A 17218-nucleotide genomic window follows, 5' to 3' on the forward strand; every position below is an offset into this window, starting at 1 on the left:
TCAAAAGTTCTAAAATAAATTATTAAAAACTATTCAAATGTCTTTTTCTGTTCCAGGAGCGGCTCCACTCAGCCCGGCACATCGACCCCTTAGCATTCTAGGAGCGGCCTCCTCCTTAGCCCGGCGCACTCCCCCCAAATATATTATTCTTATTATTTTATTATTATATTATTATTATTATTTTTTTAATTTTATATCATATATTATTATATATTAAGCGCACACATACACACACACACACACACACACACAAAATTGTATAATACATGCACACATTTAAATAAATTTTATATTTTAATTTAAAAAAAAAAAAATGTATTTATTTACGCGCCTCTCCTTGCGCTCCCATCCTTTGCGTCTCTCTTGCGCTAGTTGTAAGAATTTATCGTTCTCTCTCTCTCTTTCGTACGCGCTATCGTTCTAACAATAAGTCTCGCGTTAGTTGTAAGTCTCGCGATATCTTCGTTCTCGCTCGCACGCGTTATCTTAGCTATTATCGTTCTCTCTCGCATACGTTGTTCTCGCGATATTATAGTTCTCTTTCGTATGCGTTCTCTTCGCGATATTATCGTTCTCTCTCATTCATATGCTCATCGCTATCACTCACTTACCTTTGCGTCGTCCTTCTCCCACCTATGCAGCATCTTACAATGCGTCGTCCTTGTCCCACGTTGACGCCATCCTTGTCACACGTTGATGATGTCACGTGTCATCCTTGTCGCACTGTCCTCTTCACACACTTTACGCTATCCTTTTCAAACCAGTGCACCGTCCTTCTCACACGTGGACACATCGCGGGCCCGCCGCGGATCCCCCCTTCCCGCGCGGACCCCCTCGTCCATCGGTCGCGCCGCGGATCCCCCCTACCCGCGCGGACCCCCTCGTCCATCGCTCACGCCGCGGATCCCCCCTACCCGCGCGGACCCCCTCGTCCATCGCTCGCGCCGCGATCCCCCCTACCCGCGCGGACCCCCTCGTCCACCGGTCGCGCCGCGGATCCCCCCTACCCGCGCGTGACGTCCTCATCCCCCGCACGTGATGTCATCATCCCCCGCACGTGACGTCATCATCCCCGCGTGACGTCATCATCCCCGCGTGACGTCATCATCCCCCGCACGTGACGTCATCATCCCCCGCATGATGTCACCCCCCGCGTGACGTCATCCCCCGTGACGTCACCCCCCGCGTGACGTCACCCCCCCGCCGGTTCCCCCTCGCCCCTCACCCCCCCTCGGAGCCCCTGGGTTAGAAATCTCATAGTATTACTACTTAACAATAATAAAAATTTTTATCATAAAAATAAATGCGGAATTTGAAATAAAGTTTTACATAAAACGTTAAAGTGTTAAATTTGAACTGAATTTTTAAATGTGTATTCTTACTGCTTTAATATATTAAATATGTATACGTAACTTTAATAATAATAATAATAATAATAATAATAATAATAATAAATATAATAATATATATATTTAATAATAATAATAATAATAATAATAATAATAATAAGTGCGTAGCTTTAACAATAATAATAAATCCATACTATATAATTTCAACTTTTCACTTGCTTTAATTGTAGACATTATATTTCGGCCTTCGATACGGTCGATCCAATTAACTGACATCTATGTATCGATCAATTTATTAAAATTGCGATCGGTAATCTCCCGCATGATAAAAAGATTGACACAACCATTAAAACTCACCCTGTATATATACATATATATATATATATATATATATATATATATATATATACACATATTGTGACGTTGCTGTCCCGACGCGCGTCCATCCGCCCCGGAAATTCTAATGGGGCGCGAGCCGAGTGGCTGCACCAGACAGGATTGCGAGAGCCGTATCGAAATCTCCAGAGAGACGAGCGATAATTACACAGCCACACAAAAAAAAAATTTTTTTGGCCCAGGGGTCTGACTATGTTTATTGTATGTTTTCGGGGTCGCTGAATCCGAATCCAAGGTCAGATTTACCCCATCACGTCAGGATTTCGCCATAACCTCAAAAAACCCTATAATCAACGCTGTTAAGCCCTGTAACGTTGTTACTCAAGCTTTAAACTAAAAAACCAATCTGTTAATCCACATAAACCCATAAACCTATAACCCCATAACCCCATAACCACTAACCCTATAACCCCGTAACCCCATAACCCCATAACCATGTTACTAAAATCGTCATACTGAATCTCTCATAGCAAAACAACTATCGTGGCATGGATTCCACAAAACTAAAGCTGTTAAACCCTATAACCTCATAACCCGATAAATTCTAATTCTAATTCTATTTTTAACGGGCTCACTCCGTTGCCCGCCGTGACCGCGAGGAGGTGCCCTGGATGCAGACACACGCAAGAAGAATATTTGGAATGAAGAAGTTCCATGAATTTCTTCAAAAGCTATATAAACTTGAGGTATTTTCAAACAGAATTTTTCAAGAAAACTGTATGATCAAGAAGGAAGAAAAATACTTCGCAAGGATCGGATAGTAAATTTGCCATTACATATCATGATTTAAGTTAAAGACGAAGCTGATTGATTCTCTCATGGGTAAACTATAATGATAGCCTGTTTCTTATACAAAACTACAAGTGGATGAATAGAGTAAAAAAGCGAACCTATAAAAGCTGTTATGGAGTTATTGGGGTTATGGGGTTATTTGATTTAATGAAATGGGTTTACGGAATCTTCAACACCTGAGAAATTGCCATAATGCAGATTGCCTGTGATGATTTATTTATTTTTTTGGTTACAGGGTTATGGAGTTATGGGGTTACGGGGTTATGGGGTTACGGGGTTATAGGGTTAGTGGTTATGGGGTTATGGGGTTATAGGGTTATGGGTTTATTTGGATTAACTGATTGGTTTTTTAGTTTAAAGCTTGAGTAACAACGTTACAGGGCTTAACAGCGTTGATTATAGGGTTTTTTGAGGTTATGGCGAAATCCTGACGTGATGGGGTAAATCTGACCTTGGATTCGGATTCAGCGACCCCGAAAACATACAGTAAACATAGTCAGACCCCTGGGCCAAAAAAATTTTTTTTTTGTGTGGCTGTGTTATTGATTTCTCGTTCCTAATTATTATTTTTCTTGCGTTATAATTCTGTACATTAGGCAACGTCGGAGCATATCGAGAAAAGGATGAGGAAGAATCTTTTACGGTAGCCGAAACGGCGCTTCCACTCCAGCAACAGTTTCAAATGCGGAAAAAGTGCCCGTGGATCTCCGAGTCAAGACAGCGCAGGATCACGGACGGCGTTCGCCCTGGCAAAGGGAAGAAAAGCATCCCTAAAACGACTGTCTAAGTTCGAGATTACAGGGCCCGTGTCGACGCTACCTTCCGGGAACATAGGCAAAAATCGCCAAGAATTTGGCAAGATTTAAATTCTCGGGGCCATTACGACCTTCGATACGGCGTTGTCGCGAGGCGCCGCGAAATCTATCGTGTAGCGGCGCGATTGGCCGCGCATCCGCGCACTCCTGCGCACAGGATTGACGCTGTTATTGACCCTGAATCGCGAGATCCAGGGACTCACTCTGGCGCGGGCGCTTGTCGTGTATAGTAGCTATTTTTGTCGTGCGTGTCGTTCAGCTTTCGCAGAAGAACAGAGAGGACAGAGCCGAGGATCATCCCCTGGCCACAGGAGTGAACATATCGATGAGGTTGCTTATCTTTAAATTGTGAGCCACGTACGCGATTTCGTCCGTACCCGGTCGTTCTGTCGCCGTCGCCATTTTCGTGTTTCATTTTCGTGAGGGCCTTGCCTTAATATTTCGATTTCGTGGATTTCGGGCGACTGGAGACAAGCGACCGAGACTTCGAGGGCGATCGTAACGTCGGCATAAATCGATAGGGGACCGTTCGTTTCTCTGGGATTCGGGGTGTCGCGAGACGCGTAGTAACCGGCTCTCGTATATTGACCACATGCGCGGTAAATTCGCGAGGAATGCGTTCGCTGTCCGTGTTGTCGAAAAGAGTTGTCGAAGCCGCGTAAGACATCCTCATAATCGATCTTCGTGCGATCTTCGTGTTATAATTAGCGTGTGTGAATGAGTTGTGCGTTTCATGAGCTTGCGAGTGAGAGTATCTTTCCGTCTTTGTCACGCTTATTGCGTTGAATGATTCGTGGTTATTTCGCTGTATTTATCGTGTATGTGAGTGTATCGCGGTGCGTATCTGATCACGGCAAAGCACGAGATTGGCGAAATTCGAACTATTCGCGCATGTTAGGAGCGTTATACTGAAAAGTAAAGTAAGAGCGGCATAAGCGGCGTCCGACGGCTATCGAGTATCGATTATCGATCGCATTGACCGTGCTCGTCGTAAGCGAGCTTTCTCGTCTTCGCAAATTGTTAAGGAATCTCGCGTGATTATTACATTTTTTCGAACCCATTGCTGTCGATTTGAGTATCAAAATTGAATATTAGAGCGAGTAAAAGTGTGCGGGAAAAATGCCGTAAATCCGCCTGACTCTTAGGTTGTACGGATTTCAATATTATTGTATGATTATGATCACCGCTGTCGAATTATTATTTGTTAATTCCGTGGAGATTATTCCCCTTTGTTTGTTAATAATTCGTTTACTTCAGTCATTCTACATTTTGTTATTTTCAATTTTTCATTATTTTGTTAATTTTTTTATTTTTTTAAATAAATTTGTTATATTCTACTGTAATACGGTCACATAAATTATTTAAGTGTCGGCTTTCTGTGAACGTTAAGGTCTGTCATATCTGTCGAATCTTTAAAAATTTCGCGAAACTTCGTATAATTTAATTACAACACCTTTTCCATAGACCATGCCCCTCTATCGTTAGGTGAGCTAGTCGGCCCGCGGCAAAAAAGGCAAACGTATGTCGCGGTATTTTGTCGTTTAGCGAATTGATATGTAAAAGACCGTATCTGGCGCACATTAAATTAGAAATCTTTATCGTACCTCGGGAAAAAAAGTTTATAGATAATTATATACAATTAGATAAATTTAAATATAATTATATATAATTATATATATATATATATATATATATATATATATATACAGGGTAGCCCATTTTAATCCATCCAGTCGAATATCTCGAAAACTAAGCCCGGGAGAGAAAAATGTTTCAGACAAAAGTTGTTTGGTTTCGAGGGGGCCATAAGATGGTACCATTGATTTGACCTTGAAGAGTCATTTGAAGGTCACGTGAAGGTCACTTCAATTTTTTTAAATGGAATACCCTATATATTTTTGCACATTCTTGTAGCTTATCTCGAGAGCTTTCCAAAACACTATAATTAAGTACCTTTTCGTTAAGTACTTTTTGAGTTATGAGGCTTGAAATAATTTCTTAATTTTACATAAACCGTAAAATATCTTGTAAAATATTCATTTTTCGATTATCTTACCTTAATACTTTTATGTACAAAATAATGAGAGGAATCAATTGATGTAAAGAAAACACATAGTTGTTTTGAAGAAAAAATATGTAATTTGCAATTAACAATTCCATATTTTTTCTTAAAAACAACTATGTGTTTTCTTTACACCAATTGATTCCTCTCATTATTTTGTACATAAAAGTATTAAGGTAAGATAATCGAAAAATGAATATTTTACAAGATATTTTACGGTTTATGTAAAATTAAGAAATTATTTCAAGCCTCATAACTCAAAAAGTACTTAACAAAAAAGTACTTAATTATAGTGTTTTGGAAAGCTCTCGAGATAAGCTACAAGAATATGCAATGACAAATAGTAGGTTCCATTTAAGAAATTAAAGGTGACCTTCATGTGACCTTCAAATAACTCTTCAAGGTCAAACCAATGATACCATCTTATGGCCCCCTCGAAACCATAAAACTTTTGTCTGAATCATTTTTCCGTATCTGTCTTAGGTACAAAGAAATTTGGGTGCATAGATTAAAATGGCCCACCCTGTATATTAAATATATTTGTATAAAGGATAATGCGACCTAATCATATATGATTAAAAATAATTTTATCTATACAGGGTGATTCTGAACAGACGTTTGTCTTTAAAAAGATAAATTGTCGAGTCTATTCTAAGACGATTTTCCCTTTACCAAAATTGTCTACGAGGCTTAGTTTTTAAATTATTAAATAAAATAGTTCGCGAATTACGGAACGAGTACAAGAGGTAGACAGGGACGGCGCAACTCACCATCCGATACAGGCGATCATGTGGGGCGCGCGACGCGATCAGCTGATTGCTGCACACGATGAGTGTAACAATCAGTGTGTGTGTGTGTGTGTGTGTGTGTGTGTGGGGTGTATTTATGCACGCGTATCCACACATGCACCGTACTCTCTCTCTTTCTCTCTTTCTCTCTCTCTCTCTCTCTCTCTCTCTCTCTCTTTCTCCCTCTTTCTCTCACTCTCTCACTCACTCACTCACTCACTTATTCTTACCTTAATAATGAGATTCTTCATACTGCTGATAAATAGCAGTGCCCAGTGTGTTGCACGATAATAATCGTCGTCGACGAGACGTCGTTTCTTCAACACGCAGTCTGACACAAATAAGCGAAGTTTTTTCTTTCATCACTTTCGACACTTTTACAAATTTACTCGCGCACTTAATCACTCACGATTGATAAAAGGAGGAATTTACCAACGGTTACGGTACGAATTTAATAAACGGTTAACGCATTTAATTATTAATTACACACTCGATTAAAGAAACGCGTTAACAGAACGCGATACTTGATGCAAAGCGCGCGACGCGACGACCGACGACAAGCAGGTCAGGTTAGTACTAGCGCGTAATGCTACACGTTTATGTTTGGCAGCGCTAGAGGCGCTAGTACTAACCTGACCTGCTTGTCGTCGGTCGTCGCGTCGCGCGCTTTGCATCGAGTATCGCGTTCTGTTAACGCGTTTCTTTAATCGAGTGTGTAATTAATAATTAAATGCGTTAACCGTTTATTAAATTCGTACCGTAACCGTTGGTAAATTCCTCCTTTTATCGTTCAATCGTGAGTGATTAAGTGCGCGAATAAATTTGTAAAAGTGTCGAAAGTGATGAAAGAAAAAACTTCGCTTATTTGTGTCAGACTGCGTGTTGAAGAAACGACGTCTCGTCGACGACGATTATTATCGTGCAACACACTGGGCACTGCTATTTATCAGCAGTATGAAGAATCTCATTATTAAGGTAAGAATAAGTGAGTGAGTGAGTGAGTGAGAGAGTGAGAGAGAAAGAGGGAGAAAGAGAGAGAGAGAGAAAGAGAGAGAGTACGGTGCATGTGTGGATACGCGTGCATAAATACACCCCACACACACACACACACACACACACACACACACTGATTGTTACACTCATCGTGTGCAGCAATCAGCTGTTCGCGTCGCGCGCCCCACATGATCGCCTGTATCGGACAGTGAGTTGCGCCGTCCCTGTCTACCTCTTGTACTCGTTCCGTAATTCGCGAACTATTTTATTTAATAATTTAAAAACTAAGCCTCGTAGACAATTTTGGTAAAGGGAAAATCGTCTCAGAATAGACTCGACAATTTATCTTTTTAAAGACAAACGTCTGTTCAGAATCACCCTGTATAGTATACAGGGTGTTCGGAAATTCAGTCGACAAATTTTCAGAGATTGTCGGGGGCACCATAAGAATCATTTTTTGCAAATGAACCTGGGGTCGGAAACGTGTCATTACATCGCTACGGCATACGGAGTGTTCGAAAGAGTCGGGACCTCGAAATATCACAAAAAATAGAAGTTTTACAAAAAATTGTTTCAAACAAAAGTTGTAGAGTGTAAAAAGGTCTATTTACTGGCGCCATGTGTTTGACCTTGGATGGCGTCGCCAAGGTCACGACAAGGCCACCTTGAATTTTTGAAATGGAACCCTCCACTTTTTATTGCATATTCTTGTAGCTCTTCTCGAGACTTTTTCAAAGCATAGTCGTTCCAAGAGTATCGCTCCATGTCGCATTTGATCAGCGACGCCATCCAAGGTCAAATACATGGCGCCAGTAAATAGACCTTTTTACACCCTACAACTTTTGTTTGAAACAATTTTTTGTAAAACTTCTATTTTTTGTGATATTTCGAGGTCCCGATTCTTTCGAACACTCCGTATGCCGTAGCGATATAATGACACGTTTCCGACCCCAGGTTTATTTGCAAAAAATGATTCTTATGGTGCCCCCGACAATCTCTGAAAATTTGTCGATTGAATTTCCGAACACCCTGTATATATGATTAGATCAGGTCAAAATCCATACAAAATTATATTATATATAATTAGACAAACTTTTTCCTGGGGTCTCAATTGTATACACCCGAGAAAAAATGGGTATAATATGTTCAGATATAAATATGCATAATTAGATGCGAAAAGATCTATGATGTATATAATTTTATATGATTACATATCAAGCGACGCGGTAGCGTCCTGACGCCAAGTACATAAAAAACAGGATCCGAGCATTGAAAGTCACTATTCTCGACGCGGCGCTACCAAGTAGCTTATCCGGAATTTCGCGTCAAGTAAACTTTCGGTTAAGATATTTAATAAACTAAAGCCGTAATAAAAAATCTAACGACACTTTTATTATGTAATGTGAATATAAGCTTTCGATTGCGACCAATTTGAATAAAATCGGTGCAGTCAATCCTGAGAAATAATGATTGAATATCAGAATTGTGACATTTTTCGTTTTTCTCCAGGTTCAGACTCATGTACATATGCTCGCACCCACACACGCAAAGCGAGTTTGTCCCTCAAGCGGCGTTCACAGCGTGCGTATACAATTATTGCTTCGATATGCACAATGCTTTAAGAGACAAAATCATATGCGCGCATACATGTGATATGTATATGTATGTGTGTACGTACGTGTGAGAGATTAATTTATCATACGGTAACAATTTTCAAAACTACCCCTTCGGGGTGGAATTTAATATCTTAGAAACAGAGACGTAAAAATACGGAACTCCTGCTGTTAACTAAAATTTAAAAAAAATTTATCGTATAGTAACAATTTTCAAAAACCATCCCTTATAAGAGCAAATTTAAAAAATCATCCCTTGAGGATAAAAAATAATATCTCGAAAATGATGCGTCGCAGAAATATAGGACTTATGCCGTTATAGTTAAGGTTTCTTACAAAGACTAATTTACCATATAATAATAATTTTTAAAAACCACCCCTTGGGGGTGAAATCTAATATTTCAGAAACGGTGTACTACAAAAATATGAAACTGTAATATGTACTGTTAATTATGACTTATAGAAAGACTGATTTACCGTATAATAACAATCTTTAAAAAGCACCCGTTGGGGGTGAAATCTAATATTTCAGAAACGGTGCACCACAAAAATATAAAACCTGTGCCGTTAATTAAGGTTTCTATAAAGACTAATTTATCGTATAATAATAATTTTTAAACACTACCCCTTGCGGGTGAAATCTAATATTTCAGAAACGGTGCACCACAAAAATATAAAACATGTGCCGTTAATTAAAGTATCTATAAAGACTAATTTACCGTACAATAATAATTTTTAAAAACCACCCCTTGGGGGTGAAATATAATATTTCAGAAACAGAGTATCATAAAAATATAAAACCTATGCTGTTAGATAACACTTGTAAAAAGTTACTAATTTACCGTATAATAACAATTTTTAGAAACCATCCCTTAGGGATCTAATGTTTCAGAAACGGTGTACCACAAAAATATAAAACATGTGCTGTTAGATAAGACTTATAGAAAGACTAATTTACTGTACAGTAACAATTTTCAAAAATAAAAAAGTATCCCTAGAAATAATATACAAATATTTCCCCCCAAAAAATAATTTGTAGAAAGGATATAAAATTTTACAAAAAGGTGTGAAATCCCTCTAAAAAAAAACCTTACAAAAGTAAAAAAAAACACGCCAAGTACATAAAAAATATTCTACCTTGTATGCATGTTTAATACAAAATTCCTTAAAAATAATTTACAGTAATTTTCCCTCAAAAAATCTTTTTTCTAAAAAACAAAACCTCAACAAATAATTTTCATAAAAAAATATTAGAAAATAAAATATCAAAACTAAATATGAAATCAATAATTACTATTAGCCAAATACTTAAGAGCAATTTGTAAATTTGATATATTTGCTATGAAATTCATCTCTCTCTTACATTGTAGGAATATTATACATAAATTCTCTCTAAGAAATTAAAACGCATTTTATTTTTATTCAAAGAAACTGAATTTTTAAGATTGACACTAAATGAGAATTAGGTTTCTTTTAATTCTTAAAACATTTTTTATATAATGTATATAATTAAAAAAAACAGTTTTACGCAAGTTTTAAATCGCACAGGATCGTAATCAAATACAGATTAAATATTTAATTATATAATGTCTAATATTTTACATTTTATTGGAGATATATTTGTTTATAATGTAAACAATCCGGGCACGCCAAGTTTTCATAACTTACTTCGATTTAAAGACTGTGCGATTTAAAAAACTTGCGTAAAACTTTTTTTTTTAATTATATACATATAAAAAATGTTTTAAGAATTAAAAGAAACCTAATTCTCACTTAGTGTCAATCTTAAAAATTCAGTTTCTTTGAATAAAAATAAAATGCGTTTTAATTTCTTAGAGAGAATTTATGTATAATATTCCTACAATGTAAGAGAGAGATGAATTTCATGGCAAATATATCAAATTTACAAATTACTCTTAAGTACTTGGCTAATAGTAATTATTGATTTCATATTTAGTTTTGATATTTTATTTTTTAATATTTTTTTATGAAAATTATTTGTTGAGGTTTTGTTTTTTAAAAAAAAGATTTTTTTGAGGAAAAATTACTGTAAGTTATTTTTAAGGAATTTTGTATTAAACATGCATACAAGGTAGAATATTTTTTATGTACTTGGCGTGTTTTTTTTACCTTTGTAAGGTTTTTTTTAGAGAGTAATAATATCCGAAAATTGGCGCGATATAATTTTATATTTATATGATCATATTCGACCAGATCTGTTTTCACATATAATTAGATCCAGCTAAATATGATTACATAAAGATAAGATCATATTATGCCAAATTTCAAATATTATTATATATGATCACACAACATATACAACATACAACATAATACAACATATATTATCAGATCTTTTCATAACCGATAATATAAATTTACATCTGATAATGAAATCTAGCCAAATATGATTATATAAATATATGATCATATCGCGCCAAATTTCGGATCAAATTTTATATGACCAATTATTATATTCATACATATTTATATATGATCTTATATAATTACATAAATCCATTTTTGCTCGGGCAATTATACAAATGTATGTATTTATATGAAATCGGTGTAATTATATATAAATTTATATAATTATATTATAAATTATATATAATAATAAATAATAAGATCTATTTATATTATTATTTACATGTAATTATATTAAAATATTTGCAACTTCATGTCGAATTATACAAATTTATATCGAATACAATACTTGAAAACGAATTCTCTAATATAATTTTGCATAATTCGATATGGGGTTATATCTTGATATAATATAAAATAATATATAAATGATAGTATAAATAGAGCTTAATATATATAATTATATTTAAATTTATCTAATTGTATATAATTATCTATAAACTTTCTTTCCCGGATTTTGATGACGCTCCAAATATATTGTAAAATTCATAGGCCGTTGCATTCGGTTATTGTTAAGTCAAATCTGTATTTATAATAATCTTTTTTATAATAACCTAATTGCTCAACTTTTCTTCTTTGTTGTATTATTTCGTACTGTAGTCTTACTATAATCACACCTGTGTGTATATGCACTCACATATACATATACAATTTTATTTTTTAAGACGTATTTACTCATTCGAACGAATAATAGTACATAAGAGCTGCAAACGCGCCTTGAGGGATAAAATCGTTTTGCATGCGAGTATGTATGAAAGTCTGAATCTGACAATGAAGACAGAGAAGAATGAAAAATGTCACAGTCGGATAATACGAATAACATTTCTCACGATTGACTGTATCAATTTTATTCGAATTGGTCCATCGCAAGCTTGTATCCACATTATATAATAAAAATGCCATTAGATTTTTTTATTACAATCGGAGATATTTTAATTGAAAGTTTATTAAAATTCTGGATAAACTACTTAGTAACGTCTCAGTGATTCTCAATGCTTAGAATTCTCCATGTTAGGATTAATTTTTATTTTCTATTTTTTTTACTTGGCATCGCGATACTACTGCATTGATATTATTTTGTTAATCTTTCTAGATCTGGATACAATCCAAAAGTGATTTTTGAAAATAAAATCTTAATACAGAAAGATTTTAATTTTACATTTTTTTATTTATTTTTGTATAAGAAATTTGTTTTTTAAAGCACTCTGATTTGATATAATTTATGGATTTGTGGCATAATTTATACTAATTACTGAAACATGTATATATAACATAAGTTAGTTCGCATTGACTTCCACTGAATATTGACTAAGAAGTAATACTACGTATATAGAGATACAATTATCTTACTTTCCCTCTATTGCAAATGCTACCATAAAATTACAGAAATTATAGAATAACTAAAAAAAGAATCGATAAGAATGTCTATAGATATCCATTGCAATTGTTCAAGCATTTGTGTATATTATATATTGCATGTGTTTCAGTTTTATTTCTGATCGGCATAGATATCATTATCACAAGGAAGATCACATACTTGTCGACATATGATTAATGCATTATTGATTGCACTATTCTGCTTCAAACTGCCGCTTCTTGCTCCTTCTTGCAACATTTTTTAATGTGCTATTTCATGCTTTATAGTTATCAAGATCTTTTTATGTAGCAAGCATTGATGCCTAATATGGCAATCATCTATGTAAAGTTTGAACGGATATTTTATATTCTTCGAGTGTTTGGAACCTTTACGAATACATGGCCTGCACGTCCGGATATTAAAAAAAACGGACTCCTTCTTCGTGATCTTTATTATTATTCTGCTATTTTTATATTAATGGCAGTAGTATGGATACCAATGATAATAAAAACGTATAAATCTCGAAACGATGTCAGTATATTAATGAAGAATATATCTCACATAGCAGCCTTAACCGAAGCTATTTTTAATTCAATTTTGTGCAGAATTAAAAGACAACAACTGCAGGTAAATGTACATGTATTATCTACAAATATATGTATGTATGTATGTACGTGTATATATATATATATGTATATGCATGTATAGCGCACGCGTATGTGTATGTATTGGTGTAGGTATGTGGGTGTGTCAAAATCATGGCATTTTGATATATAAATTAAAGTCAATAATTATTACAAATATATTATCGATTGTTAAAAAATGTCACTAGATATTATTATCACACATTATTAAATACATAATATTTTACTACCCACACAGCACCAAGTCGTCTAAAAGTACTATTAAAACTGGACATATTTTTGTCACAGACATCTTTTACTCTGACATCGTTAAGTCGATGGCTAAAAGATGGCTAAAAATCGTCTCATGATCCGAATTGAGTGACTTTTTAGTCTTGTCCATATGATGACTAAAAGATGACTTGATTCATTCTATATAGATTAGGGTCTCCCTTATTTCTACATGATAAAAAAAAATTGATTTTTTTCGGTTTCACCCTCTAAAAAATTTACAATTGGTATAAGAATCACACACAAAAAATTTCAGCCTTCTAGATTAATTACTTTCCATGCCGACAAAGGCTTTAAGTCTGATAAAAAAAAAACGTAATTAAAAAAAACATCAAAATTGAATTTTTTAATTTCTGTAGGCAAATAATGTTTTACAACCCTAAATAATTATTATATAATATATAATATATAATATATAATATATAATATATATATTTATAATATATAGAATAAATATTTAATAGAATAATAAGGCAAAAGAATTTGAGCTCTATGTTTTAAAAAACAAAAATGCCAAAATAGCTAATAAATTTATATAACAGGTAGTAGGGTTATAAATTAATGATAAATAATTATCTAAATAGCAAAAAATATTTTTTAATAAACCAGAAACATAAATATAACTTTTAAAATTAGTAGGATTCTTTTAAAGTCCTTGTTTAAAATCCTTGTTATAATTTGGATATAAACGTCTGTGTTGTTGATACTGTGTTGTTGACACAACGCAGAAGAAATTCCTGTTGTTCTGCATCTCTTACAACGTCCATTATAATCTTGAATTAACTTCACTGTCCTTTCAGCGATATCATTTATTACTTTTAAGGATTTTATAACTTCTTTTCCATTTAGATAACTAACATTTGTGTTCCATGTAATTGGATCTTTGTTCAAAAAATCTGTATTGATTCTGAATCGTGAAAACAATTTTAAACTATTATGTGAAATGAACACATCTATAGTTTTCTCTAAAAGATAAAATAAAATTATTAGCTAAACATAAATTATATTTTAAATAGTTAGATTAGTTAGTTATTGGTGAGAATTCAATGTGACAATAAATTCAAAACTGAGAAACTGAAACATACCTGTAAAATTATTGTCAATATCTTTTGGCAGGATTATGAAACGCTTTGTAGGATTAATAGTACCTTCATTTTGAAGCGATTTTACCATAAGTTTTTTGGTTTCAATTGATATAGTATCATCAAAAAACGCTAAAGCTGCTGTTTCTTCGGATAAGTACCAAAGGTGACCGCATAATTTTTTTATTGCTGCCTTTGAAGTGTCTGGATCGATTTTTTCATAGAATTTTAAGTTTTTTATAAAATTTAAATCTTGACATGGAGCTTTTTGTGGTAATGGGCAATGAAACCATGCTTGTACATAAAATCGGATGATGAAAATACAAATATCACGCAGCAAATTTCTTTCGGCAGAAGAAATCGTATACTCTTTACGAAATAAATAAATTTTTAAACAATAAATTGCTCGAATCCATCGAGCTTGATGCATTGCACCAGGAGGATGAATTTTTAAATTGCTTTCTGAATCGCTATTAAGAAATATAATTACCAATTCAAGTAATTCATTATAATCATGTCTAAAATGTTTATTTTGCAACTTGCACTCAGTAAAATTGAGAATTTCTTCTTTTACATCTTTCAAAGCAGTATAACACTCACTGTCTTCTATGCCTGACACATAGTTAGTCTTATTAATCTTATTCCAGTTTTTCTGAAATTTCTGGAATATCAGGGCTTGATGTTACCTGTGGAAGTTTACATTCGAAAAAACTTCGGAGAATAAGTTCATAAATATGATGTCGACAAGGTAGATAAAGTAGATCTTTCTTAAATTTCTGTTCTATCAAAACCATTGCTCCATTTAATCGTCCTGTGTTAGAAGCTGTAGTGTCACAACATAAAGCTTCGAGAGTGTCTGAAAAGTCCCAATCTTCCAAAACATTACACACGGCCATCGCTATTTCTTCACCTGTGGATCTTTCTAATTTTGGTACACCAAAGAGTTGTTCCATATTTTGACTACTTACAACTATTGGCAAACGTTCAACAGGCGAGTCTCTAACATTTAATGATGATAAAAGCTTTCCATCCCAATGAGCAACAACATAATTAGGTGATATTTCTTGAAATCTAGATTTAATGATTTCAGCACGCTCAGCTCTTAAAATCTGTCGACATCGATGGATTGAAGATCGATTTAAATCATCTGAATTATGCTCTAAAGCCTCCGCCACTGCATGCAGGACATACACTGAATCTCTCACACTTAATCGACATCTGTCTAAACTTCCAACGAGCTTAGGCGTAATAAAATTGATGCGACCTCTCTTTTTTTAACTGCAGATGGTGATAAAGATTCTGACTGTTCTGCATTGTTCAAATCTTGTTCGAAAACATTTGATTCTGACTGCTCTGCATTGTTCGAATCTTGTTCGGAAATATTTGATTCTGTATCAAACTTATCAGATAATGACATTGACGCTGTTGTTGACTGAAGTGCTATCTGTTTTTCATACTAAATTTTTCTTTCTATTTCCTTGTTCTTACGTTCTTGTGATCTTTTTTCTATCATTGTTACTTTTTTATCAATCGATCCTATCCTTTCTCGCTGTCTTTGATTTATTAAAAATTGTTTATCTTCTTCAATTTTAATAATATTTAAAGCATCTAAATGTGCAATGTCAAATAAGTTATCCAAATTTTCCGTAAATTCTATTTCCTTTTGCCTATAAATTTCTCCATTTTCTTTTGAATTTTTTTGTAAAGAACGCCATTTTTCATACAAGTTTATTAATTTAGACACGCAGTGTTGAAGAGCCCTGATAGGAATTCTTGCTTTTTCCCAAAAACTGCCACATTCACGAACAGCTAAGTTTGCACTTTTACGTACATTTAATTTTACGCATCTTATAAAATAATACTGAAAGCACTTGTCTATTTGATGGTAGTTTTGAACCAAGAATTTGAGTATTTATACTACCAACTAAAAATATGTTAGTATCACGTCGAAGTATTACAGCCATATTAATAAATTTAGTAAAAAATTTAGCTTTGTTTATATGCACAACGTCCGTCAAGGAGTTGAACTTGTGCTTGACTGATTTAACACAAGTTTCAACATGTCAGCGCACGATCAACAAAAACATATCAAAAACAAAAAACTTGCGAAACAGTGCCTTCATCCAAATAAATTTTCATAACTATCACGACGTCAGAGACAAATTAATGATGAAAACTTTACAATTCTTTTTATGAAGTACATACATTTATGAAGTAAATACACTAACGTGGTGTGTTTATTTTGTGTATTGAATTAATTATTAAATTTACATCATACAACAATATAGAACGTCATACAATAATGTTGTTGTATTGATGCAGCAACAAATTCACTAAAAGTTACATTTCGATTTTCATATTATACTTGCCATTTGACATATTGTTTGGCGTAAATTGTGATTATTTCTTTTCACATTTTTTGTCATTCTAAATATGAGAAATATAAATTAAGTCTGATCAATCATTAGAAATTCAACGTTGATAAATTTTGTGAATTAATAATGTTTACGTGCCTATAAAGTTTACGTACATCGGTCTATTTGGATACTTAAAAAAATTTAAGTTTTTACAAATAACTTTAATTAATATTTTTTATTTTTACATTTAATTGATGTTATAATTATAAGAAA

At 34.0% G+C, this 17218-nt stretch overlaps 1 protein-coding gene across 1 annotated transcript; it reads right to left on the minus strand.

The window, feature by feature from the left end:
• Positions 1–13758: 13758 nt before the first annotated feature.
• On the minus strand, positions 13759–15541 carry LOC145976320 (uncharacterized). Its single transcript, XM_083107383.1, has 4 exons — positions 15289–15541; positions 14592–15200; positions 14214–14471; positions 13759–13805 (listed from the first exon to the last, which is right to left on the minus strand). Exons 1-4 carry the CDS (start codon positions 15539–15541, stop codon positions 13759–13761), a joined length of 1167 nt encoding a protein of 388 aa, XP_082963509.1.
• Positions 15542–17218: the final 1677 nt, after the last annotated feature.

Source organism: Camponotus vicinus, unplaced genomic scaffold (assembly GCF_025532165.1).
Source record: "Camponotus vicinus isolate PSW18456_S1 unplaced genomic scaffold, iyCamVici1.0 SCAF_8, whole genome shotgun sequence".
Lineage (NCBI taxonomy): Eukaryota > Metazoa > Arthropoda > Insecta > Hymenoptera > Formicidae > Camponotus > Camponotus vicinus.